This window comes from Pygocentrus nattereri, chromosome 28, assembly GCF_015220715.1.
Source record: "Pygocentrus nattereri isolate fPygNat1 chromosome 28, fPygNat1.pri, whole genome shotgun sequence".
NCBI lineage: Eukaryota > Metazoa > Chordata > Actinopteri > Characiformes > Serrasalmidae > Pygocentrus > Pygocentrus nattereri.
In genome coordinates, this window is record NC_051238.1 from 2,306,017 (window position 1) to 2,317,867 (window position 11,851).

The 11,851-nt window shown below is 45.0% G+C and overlaps 1 protein-coding gene across 1 annotated transcript in view; it reads right to left on the bottom strand.

Moving 5' to 3' along the window:
* The window catches only part of sin3b (SIN3 transcription regulator family member B), a 32,901-nt gene extending 25,806 nt beyond the window's left edge, over positions 1–7,095 (bottom strand). Inside the window, exons 1-4 of the mRNA XM_037535586.1 lie at positions 6,573–7,095; positions 4,250–4,356; positions 3,993–4,146; positions 938–1,294 (exon numbers count right to left, since the gene is read on the bottom strand). Of these exons, the coding sequence (XP_037391483.1) occupies positions 938–1,294; positions 3,993–4,146; positions 4,250–4,356; positions 6,573–6,692 (738 nt within the window). The 5' untranslated portion in view covers positions 6,693–7,095. The remainder of the gene's footprint in view (positions 1–937; positions 1,295–3,992; positions 4,147–4,249; positions 4,357–6,572) is intronic.
* Between the last annotated feature and the right edge of the window lie 4,756 nt (positions 7,096–11,851).

Genomic DNA, 11,851 nt, shown 5'->3' on the forward strand with positions numbered 1-11,851 from the left:
TATAATGTTCATATGATCCACACAGTCGCTCTGACAGACTGTAATACACTACAGGAAGCGTAGGGGGCGATACGGCTTCTACTGTTTCATTTAAAAAGCTCTATAATGTTCATATGATCCACACAGTCACTCTGACAGACTGTAATACACTACAGGAAGCGTAGGGGGCGATACGGCTTCTACTGTTTCATTTAAAAAGCTCTATAATGTTCATATGATCCACACAGTCGCTCTGACAGACTGTAATACACTACAGGAAGCGTAGGGGGCGATACGGCTTCTACTGTTTCATTTAAAAAGCTCTATAATGTTCATATGATCCACACAGTCGCTCTGACAGACTGTAATACACTACAGGAAGCGTAGGGGGCGATACGGCTTCTACTGTTTCATTTAAAAAGCTCTATAATGTTCATATGATCCACACAGTCACTCTGACAGACTGTAATACACTACAGGAAGCGTAGGGGGCGATACGGCTTCTACTGTTTCATTTAAAAAGCTCTATAATGTTCATATGATCCACACAGTCGCTCTGACAGACTGTAATACACTACAGGAAGCGTAGGGGGCGATACGGCTTCACTGTTTCATTTAAAAAGCTCTATAATGTTCATATGATCCACACAGTCGCTCTGACAGACTGTAATACACTACAGGAAGCGTAGGGGGCGATACGGCTTCTACTGTTTCATTTAAAAAGCTCTATAATGTTCATATGATCCACACAGTCGCTCTGACAGACTGTAATACACTACAGGAAGCGTAGGGGGCGATACGGCTTCTACTGTTTCATTTAAAAAGCTCTATAATGTTCATATGATCCACACAGTCGCTCTGACAGACTGTAATACACTACAGGAAGCGTAGGGGGCGATACGGCTTCTACTGTTTCATTTAAAAAGTGCAGAACGACCTTCTAGAACATCACACTTACCTGATAGGTGTGCAGTATTTCCAGGAAGGATCTATAGATTTCCGGATGGTCCAAAAATCGGCTCTTGATCTTGTTTACGTAGCTGATGGCGCTGTCAAACTCCACAGGACTGGGTTCAGAGGTGGGCGGAGACACAGACGAGGTGGCAGGCTGTGACTGGCTAGGCAGGGGCAGCGCCAGTCTGGCAGAAGGTTCCGGAGGGCCCGAGGGCGAGGCGCTCTGAGGAGACGCTACAGGTTCACTGGGAGCAGAACTGACCTCCACCGCGGCCGCTGAAGAAGACGACGATGACGACGACGACACACTGGCCGCATTGCCCACACAGGTGGTGCTGTTCTTACCTTTACTTGGAGAAACCTGTCGAAACAAACCAGCAGCTATCGTTAACATCACAACACCTCAACCGCAATTATGATTCTGTGCAACCTTGAACTTTCAGGGATGCAACATTTATTTAAAATTCTCACCACAAATCCATTTGATTATTATGTTGGTAAAGTTTTAAAAAATTCAAATACATTAAATATATACATTCAAATAACTTGAACTAATTATAATGTGCCAAGCAAAGTTTTTCTGCTTTTCTGACCGGTAACTTATGTTTGAAAATAGCCCAGAATTTTAGTTTGGGCACAAAAAAACAACAACATACGGTTCTGAAATATACAGATATATGCAGATTACAACTAAACCTCTCCCGCAAAGAAGTTGGTGGCCACTGACCGAACCACCAGAGTCTGAGTACCCATTAAAAAAAGTAGCTAATTAACCACAAATTACCACCAACATTAATAAACCTGCGGTCAGCCAACCAACACGTCAGTCAGGCTCCATCTACAGGAGTGCAAATGTAGTAGAGTAAGAACAAACAGCATTTAGAGCACTGCAAACCGAAGGAACCAACAGTACACTGCAGGCAGTGAAGGGCAATTAAGAGTTGACCGTAAAACTTATTTATTCAGTAGGCGGCTCGCTGGTGGTGCACCGACCAGATTTACTGCCCAATACTGACCATATTAAATGGAACTGGTATCAGTCAGACTTCACAGATCCACATTCGATACGGCTTCTCAGGCCCCTTCCACACCTATCCAGATATTTCTGAAAAGATTTTTTAAATGCCCACTCGAAAAACAGTTTTCCTTCATTAAAAACTGAAGGGTGTGGACACCGACATCACGCTGTTAACGTGCACCTACCTGTACCTGTTTCCTTTTACTAAGTATGCAGAACTCGGTCTGACTGGGCTGTTTGTGTTCTGGGGCTGAACTGGGTGTTATAATCATGTGTATAATTCAAATGAGCTTCATCGTTTCATCCAACTGCAGTCAGAATCCCACGTTACTGTGCTCTGCTCTTGCAAATGGGGCTGCAACCGTTTTAAAACAACTCAGGCTACATTCACACTGAGCAGTGAGGCTTGCACATCCGATTTCTCTGATTCACACTCGTTTAGGCAAGTGACCCAAATCTGTCATTAATGTGGACGTGGGGTCATTAAGGGCGTCCTGAAATGACCCTCATGAGCTCCTCCTACTCAGTGACCTCACGTGACTGAATCACTGCATCATCAGCACAAACTAACGAGCAGAACGAGCTTCGCTGAGAAGATCATTAACTCTGATCAGCTCTCAGCTTCATCATTAGAGCCAGAAGGAGGAGGAAATTTGCACCTCTTCAACCTTGTATGGTGAACATAGTATAAAACTGTGTAATTTGATCAAGATTAACCAAAGTCGGACTCGGAGAAAATCAATAATTCAAATGTGACAGAGCTAGAAAATGGAAACATAAACAACCGCACATTTTTCCTTTCGCTTTTTAAAGCCCTTTCAACCAAACCTGTAAAAAAACCCTGACTTATGGAGGTCCGGCAGCCTGCAAGTCAAAATCTACCGTATTTGTAACAGGCTGCCGTCATGCTACTAGAAACTCTACCTTAGTTTTTGATGTATGACCATCCTCCCCACGTTACATTAGAGTTTATACAACAGTGAGTTCCGGTTACGTGAGCTGGTTGGTTGAGAAGTGTCTAGACGTGCTGTAATTTCACCAGAACATCACGGGTTCTTCACAAACACTGTATCACTAAACTACTAAGCAACGACTCTGACAGCTGTAGGACGTTAAGACGTAAACGTCAAGCCGTTTGAATGTTTTTACTTCTGACTTTGCCCCAAACAGAAAACGGACACTGTTAAAATCACATCTGACCGACAGCCGATTTGGTCCGACTCTGAAGACGAGACGACACTAAATTCCCAAACTGTCGTCTCCACTGAGCAGCTTTTCAGTCGGCAGCTGTGACAGAAGAACAGCTGAACAACCTGGAATCAGCCAGAAATGAACCCAACACCATTCGCCAAACTAAACGGGCTGTAAGAAGCTTTACAGACCGGCTGGAACAAAACAACATTAATACTGATCTGGAGAAACTGACCAAACTGAGCTGAACCTGATATTGGGTCAGTTTTATGGCTCAGTCTGATTTGGTCCGACTCTGAAGATCAGACGCGTCTGGCGAATGGTGTTGGGTTCATTTCTGACTGATTCCAGGTTGTTCAGCTGTTCTTCTGTCACAGCTGCCGACTGAAAAGCTGCTCAGTGGAGACGACAGTTTGGGAATTTAGTGTAAGGAGCTGGAGAACGAACTGCCGGCTGAGCAGCGAGTGGGTGGAGCTCGTTACTCTGACGTAAGGAGCTATAATTTGGTGAAGGAACTGAACATTAAAACATATTAAACGTGTTCACGGCCCGGTTTATTAACTTCTTACTGTATTTATTTAACTGTATTAAAGCAGTAGAGCACCCGAGGAGTGTTTTATCACCAATAACATCACGGCTGTGATGATCTACAGCCACCAAACCAGAGCGGTGCCAACACACTCCTTCTCGGCTTCTATTGCTTAACTACCATCCACAACAGAGCACTGTTATCGGATCCGTACTTGGTACAGGCCCTAAACCAGAGTTCAGAAGTCAGAATCGCTATCAAGAGGAAAAAAGTTGAATCCCCACTGGGGGAAAAGAAAAAAAAACGTTTTTACACTTTTACCTGTGCAGTGAAAGGGGACTGGAGAAAGGCCATTCCATTTTTGGGTATTTCAATTCGATATCCTGGAGGCAGGAAGGCGTTGAAGCCCAAGACCAGGTCCGGATGTCCATGGAATAACTGAGACACGCGGTTTATCACACCAGGGGTGTCAATACTGCGAGAGAAGAACACAGAGGTTAACAATCAGCCTAATTACACCAGCTTTTAATTAAGGTCTAAACAGCCAACTGCTCTGAGATGCGTTTTATCTGACATACCTTTGAGACTTGAACTCTTTCATTATGTCCAGGAACTTGTTGTATATTCCGGGCTCGTTTACAAACCGTATTTTGACTTGATCCAAATATGATAAAGCATCTTCTACCTGTGGAGGAGAAATACAATTAGACTTCTGCAGTTTTCCCCTCACAGTTAAAACTCTGCAAGGGACAAAAAGCACAGCCATGTCTTGACTAGAGGACTATATTTGTGGCTCATACTGAGATGGTGTCACAAATGCCGCATAAGCAACTACTAAGCTTGTTGTGGTTGGATAGTGTAGTGGTTAACTACCTCTGCCTTCTACTCTGTAGACTGGGGTTCAATCCCCTGCCTGGGTAAACACCCTACACTATACCAATAAGGGTCCTTGGGCAAGACTCACCGCCTTCACCTCCCTGCGTAAAAAACGTGAAATTGTAAGTCGCTCTGGATAAGAGCGTCAGCCAAATGCCTCAAATGTTAAATTCAAATTCAGATTGTTCTGAAAAAGCAGTTTAAAATCCATACAAACTAATCAAAATACACCAATCAGCCACAACACTCTGACCACCTCCTTGTTTCTGCGCTCACTGTCCACTTTATCAGCTCCACTGACTGTATAGCTGCACTCTGTAGTTCTACAGTTACAGACTGTAGTCCATCTGTTTCTCTGATACTCTGTTACCCTGTTCTTCAGTGGTCAGGACCCCCATGGACCCTCACAGAGCAGGTACTGTTTGGGTGGTGGATCATTCTCAGCACTGCAGTAACACTGACGTGGAGGTAGTGTGTTAGTGTGTGTTGTGCTGGTCTGAGTGGATCAAACAGCAGTGCTGCTGGAGTTTCTAAACACTGTGTCCACTCACTGTCCACTCTATTAGACACTCCTACCTCGTCGGTCCACCTTGTAGATGTAGAGTCAGAGACGACAGCTCATCTGCTGCTGCACAGTTTGTGTTGGTCATCCTCTAGTCCTTCATCAGTGCCCACAGGACGCTGCTGGCTGGATGTTACTTCGTTCTCAGTTCAGCAGCGACACTGAGGTGTTTAAAAACTTCTGCAGCACTGCTGCATCTGATCCACTCGCACCAGCGCAACACACACTAACACCCGACCACCACGTCGGTGCTGAGAGGGTCCATGGGGGTCCTGACCACTGAAGAACAGGGTAACAAAGTATGCAGAGAACCACATGGACTACAGTCTGTAACTGTAGAACTACAAAGTGCAGCTATACAGTAAGTGGAGCTGATAAACTGGACAATGAGCGCAGAAACAAGGAGGTGGCTTTAATGCTTTGGCTGACCGGTGTATAATGACCATAAGGGAAAATCTGAGAAGCTGCTTTGTTTTCTGCAGCAGCTTGAGTGGTAAATTCTGCAGTTAGCAACAGCCACAAGAGACTCCAGCAGGAAAACTGACTCTGACCTACTAAAACTACCTGCAAACTAGCAGTAAAGAAGCAGAGCAGCTCACAGGATCAGCTGAATCCAAGAAATCAAGTAACGTTAACTGACCAGCTATCAGTAAAACAATACCAGCAGTGGCAGTGAAGCTGAAATACAGCCCACAACCCCTTTAGTGTTACTATCCAGCTACTTTACTCCTCTTATTTCTTTATTTCATTCGTATGAGCACTGAGGCTTATTTTTCTTACACCAACACAAGCTTGAGACCACAGAACTGGAGATATGAGCACAAGAAATGGGCAAACTGCATTAGCAGTACACAAAAGCAGGGAGCAGCTAGCTAACCTAACCTAACCCAGGTGGCTAACCGGCTAACTGTGAATCACAAGGCTCTAGAAGCTCTTTGGTGAGATTAAACTGCTTTTAAGTTCAACTGAACATCACAAAGTGTGTTTTTCGGTTTCATAACTGCTTCTTTTTTCGCTTTTTCGAGGTGCCAAAGCGAAAAGCCTGAGGAGGCAAAACAAAGAGAAGCTAATCAGAGTTAGCGGTTAACAGGCACCGATGTTATGAGGTTTGGGGGTCTTTTACCAGGGTTCGTGTAGCTATTTAAAATCTGATTTTGTGAAAGAAGAACTAAAACTTCAGCACAAACACTGTGAAAAATCCCGAGATCGGCGAAGCTGAAGTTGGCTTCCCTTTCCAATTTTTCCGTTCCACCTTAAATGGTGCAGCAGTTACGTTGTGGCGCGTCGGGCGCCAGAAGGCAACCGCTGCACCATTTAAGGTGGAACGGAAAAATTCGAATAGGAAGCCAACTTCAGCCTCGTTTCAGATCCTGAGCCAAAGAGATAATCAACGCCGCTCACAGTTCCTGTGGAAAACACCGGGTCTTACGTCTTTATTCCTCTCTTTTTGAGCCGTTTCTTACCTTCAGTTTCTGAAAGTGCTGCTGCTGCTGCTGTTTCTGAGCGCTCATAAAGGCCTTGTTGTCCTGGTTTATTGGGTTTAGCTGCTTCGTGGTGCTGCTGTGAGCCTGGATTTTCGCCATCGTCCCCAACAGCCACACAAAATAAAGGTTTACACCCCTCCGTATTTGCCGAGAAGTAAGCTCTGTTGTGATGAAACGACGCGAACTTCAACGTAGCCGCGCTCCAGGCAGCAGCGGAGCGCCGAAGCCGCTGAATCCGCGCAGAGTGACTCGAACCCCGGCCAGCAGCGGCAGGACGGACCGCTGGCTTCAAAACTCGAATACCGAACCACTAGCTACAGCATCTAAAGCTAAACTTCTACTAACCAAAAAAAGTAGCGAGAGGCTGGAGGAGAGCCCGACAGACCCGCACTAGGAGGAATATTTTCGGACTGAACAGTTTGTAAACGTTATTTTTAAAAAACGGTCGCCTGTCTCTTTAAATTCGGCGGCAGCGGAGCGAATGTGGGAGAGCGCACAGAGCATGCGCGAACGCGGCATGGGTGGGCTTACAGGCCCACGGATGGTACCCGGATGTGTGGAAGGACCATTTCACCCAAAACTGTCAGTGAAGCCTGAAATGATCAATATGTTCGATTGATGATCGATATTACAGCCGCGTATTATCATATCAGCTGATAATTCCCTAATCATTTAAACATCCGTTCATTAAACATGAGGGGTTTGGAAGACGGAATTAAAGGATTAATTATGGTGCCCCTGGCATCATAAGGTGATTTATTTTTAATAAAGCGTGGCCACAAGTTAATATGTTGAAGACACGAGTTACATTTTTCATAACTGGTTACCTCGATATATTTTTTGTTGTCTCAGTATATTAATTTGTTGCTACAATAGAGTAAATTGTAGTATTATAATAGTAATTTGTGGCCCCAATATATTTATTTGTGGCCTCAGTATATTAATTTGTGGCATGAATATAGTAAATTGTGACCTCATTATATATATATTAATAGTAATTTGTGGCCTCACTATATTAATTTGTTGCTACAATAGAGTAAATTGTGGTCTCATAATAGTAATTTGTGGCCTCTATGTAGTAATTTGTGGCCTCAGTATATTCATTTGTTGCTACAATAGAGTAAATTGTGGTATCAAAATAGTCATTTATGGCCTCAATATATTTATTTGTGGCCTCAGTATTTATTTGTGGTCTCTATGTAGTAAATTGTGGCCTCAAAATAGTAATTTATGCACTTATGTGATGCACTTATTTACAGTAATTCTTTGATAAGTTCTCTGCCTCGAGAACCGATCACCGCTTTTCACAGACGAGGCCTTTTTACGTACGTCTGTGAAAAGTGGCGTCATAATCAACTCCATATCTCCTGCTGACCGTATGGACAGCGTTTCTCCAGAAAATCCTGCCCTCTGCTTGGGTCTTCAGGCTTACGAATGACTGGATTTGATGGAGCATCACTGAGGTCAGGTACTGATGTTGGAACATTGCTGTGAGAATTTGATGGAGCATCACTGAGGTCAGGTACTGATGTTGGAACATTGCTGTGAGGATTTGATGGAGCATCAGTGAAGTCAGGTACTGATGTTGGAACATTGCTGTGAGGGTTTGATGGAGCATCAGTGAGGTCAGGTACTGATGTTGGAACATTGCTGTGAGGATTTGATGGAGCATCACTGAGGTCAGGTACTGATGTTGGAACATTGCTGTGAGGATTTGATGGAGCATCAGTGAGGTCAGGTACTGATGTTGGAACATTGCTGTGAGGGTTTGATGGAGCATCAGTGAGGTCAGGTACTGATGTTGGAACATTGCTGTGAGGATTTGATGGAGCATCAGTGAAGTCAGGTACTGATGTTGGAACATTGCTGTGAGGATTTCATGGAGCATCAGTGTGGTCAGGTACTGATGTTGGAACATTGCTGTGAGGATTTGATGGAGCATCAGTGAGGTCAGGTACTAATGTTGGAACATTGCTGTGAGGGTTTGATGGAGCATCAGTGAGGTCAGGTACTGATGTTGGAACATTGCTGTGAGGATTTGATGGAGCATCAGTGAGGTCAGGTACTGATGTTGGAACATTGCTGTGAGGATTTCATGGAGCATCAGTGTGGTCAGGCACTGATGTTGGAACATTGCTGTGAGGATTTCATGGAGCATCAGTGTGGTCAGGCACTGATGTTGGAACATTGCTGTGAGGATTTGATGGAACATCAGTGAGGTCAGGTAGTGATGTTGGAACATTGCTGTGAGGGTTTGATGGAGCATCAGTGAGGTCAGGTACTGATGTTGGAACATTGCTGTGAGGATTTGATGGAGCATCAGTGAGGTCAGGTACTAATGTTGGAACATTGCTGTGAGGATTTGATGGAGCATCAGTGAGGTCAGGTACTGATGTTGGAACATTGCTGTGAGGATTTGATGGAGCATCAGTGAGGTCAGGTACTGATGTTGGAACATTGCTGTGAGGATTTCATGGAGCATCAGGGAGGTCAGGTACTGATGTTGGAACATTGCTGTGAGGATTTGATGGAACATTAGTGTGGTCAGGTACTGATGTTGGAACATTGCTGTGAGGGTTTGATGGAGCATCAGTGAGGTCAGATACTGATGTTGGAACATTGCTGTGAGGATTTCATGGAGCATCAGTGTGGTCAGGTACTGATGTTGGAACATTGTTGTGAGGATTTGATGGAGCATCAGTGAGGTCAGGTACTGATGTTGGAACATTGCTGTGAGGGTTTGATGGAGCATCAGTGAGGTCAGGTACTGATGTTGGAACATTGCTGTGAGGATTTGATGGAGCATCAGTGAGGTCAGGTACTGATGTTGGAACATTGCTGTGAGGATTTGATGGAGCATCAGTGTGGTCAGGCACTGATGTTGGAACATTGCTGTGAGGATTTGATGGAACATCACTGAGGTCAGGCAGTGATGTTGGAACATTGCTGTGAGGGTTTGATGGAGCATTAGTGAGGTCAGGTACTGATGTTGGAACATTGCTGTGAGGATTTGATGGAGCATCAGTGAGGTCAGGTACTGATGTTGGAACATTGCTGTGAGGGTTTGATGGAGCATCAGTGAGGTCAGGTACTGATGTTGGAACATTGCTGTGAGGATTTGATGGAGCATCAGTGTGGTCAGGTACTGATGTTGGAACATTGCTGTGAGGATTTGATGGAGCATCAGTGAGGTCAGGTACTGATGTTGGAACATTGCTGTGAGGGTTTGATGGAGCATCAGTGAGGTCAGGTACTGATGTTGGAACATTGCTGTGAGGGTTTGATGGAGCATCAGTGAGGTCAGGTACTGATGTTGGAACATTGCTGCGAGGATTTCATGGAGCATCAGTGAGGTCAGGTACTGATGTTGGAACATTGCTGTGAGGATTTCATGGAGCATCAGTGTGGTCAGGCACTGATGTTGGAACATTGCTGTGAGGATTTGATGGAACATCAGTGAGGTCAGGTACTGATGTTGGAACACTGGTGTGAGGATTTCATGGAGCATCAGGGAGGTCAGGTACTGATGTTGGAACATTGCTGTGAGGATTTGATGGAGCATCAGTGAGGTCAGGTACTGATGTTGGAACATTGCTGTGAGGATTTGATGGAGCATCAGTGAGGTCAGGCACTGATGTTGGAACATTGCTGTGAGGATTTGATGGAACATCAGTGAGGTCAGGTAGTGATGTTGGAACATTGCTGTGAGGGTTTGATGGAGCATCAGTGAGGTCAGGTACTAATGTTGGAACATTGCTGTGAGGATTTGATGGAGCATCAGTGAGGTCAGGTACTGATGTTGGAACATTGCTGTGAGGATTTGATGGAGCATCAGTGAGGTCAGGTACTGATGTTGGAACATTGCTGTGAGGATTTCATGGAGCATCAGGGAGGTCAGGTACTGATGTTGGAACATTGCTGTGAGGATTTGATGGAACATTAGTGTGGTCAGGTACTGATGTTGGAACATTGCTGTGAGGGTTTGATGGAGCATCAGTGAGGTCAGATACTGATGTTGGAACATTGCTGTGAGGATTTCATGGAGCATCAGTGTGGTCAGGTACTGATGTTGGAACATTGTTGTGAGGATTTGATGGAGCATCAGTGAGGTCAGGTACTGATGTTGGAACATTGCTGTGAGGGTTTGATGGAGCATCAGTGAGGTCAGGTACTGATGTTGGAACATTGCTGTGAGGATTTGATGGAGCATCAGTGAGGTCAGGTACTGATGTTGGAACATTGCTGTGAGGATTTGATGGAGCATCAGTGTGGTCAGGCACTGATGTTGGAACATTGCTGTGAGGATTTGATGGAACATCACTGAGGTCAGGCAGTGATGTTGGAACATTGCTGTGAGGGTTTGATGGAGCATTAGTGAGGTCAGGTACTGATGTTGGAACATTGCTGTGAGGATTTGATGGAGCATCAGTGAGGTCAGGTACTGATGTTGGAACATTGCTGTGAGGGTTTGATGGAGCATCAGTGAGGTCAGGTACTGATGTTGGAACATTGCTGTGAGGATTTGATGGAGCATCAGTGTGGTCAGGTACTGATGTTGGAACATTGCTGTGAGGATTTGATGGAGCATCAGTGAGGTCAGGTACTGATGTTGGAACATTGCTGTGAGGGTTTGATGGAGCATCAGTGAGGTCAGGTACTGATGTTGGAACATTGCTGTGAGGGTTTGATGGAGCATCAGTGAGGTCAGGTACTGATGTTGGAACATTGCTGCGAGGATTTCATGGAGCATCAGTGAGGTCAGGTACTGATGTTGGAACATTGCTGTGAGGATTTCATGGAGCATCAGTGTGGTCAGGCACTGATGTTGGAACATTGCTGTGAGGATTTGATGGAACATCAGTGAGGTCAGGTACTGATGTTGGAACACTGGTGTGAGGATTTCATGGAGCATCAGGGAGGTCAGGTACTGATGTTGGAACATTGCTGTGAGGATTTGATGGAGCATCAGTGAGGTCAGGTACTGATGTTGGAACATTGCTGTGAGGATTTGATGGAGCATCAGTGAGGTCAGGTACTAATGTTGGAACATTGCTGTGAGGATTTGATGGCGCATCAGTGAGGTCAGGTACTGATGTTGGAACATTGCTGTGAGGATTTCATTGAGCATCAGGGAGGTCAGGTACTGATGTTGGAACATTGCTGTGAGGATTTCATGGAGCATCAGTGAGGTCAGGTACTGATGTTGGAACATTGCTGTGAGGATTTGATGGAACATTAGTGTGGTCAGGTACTGATGT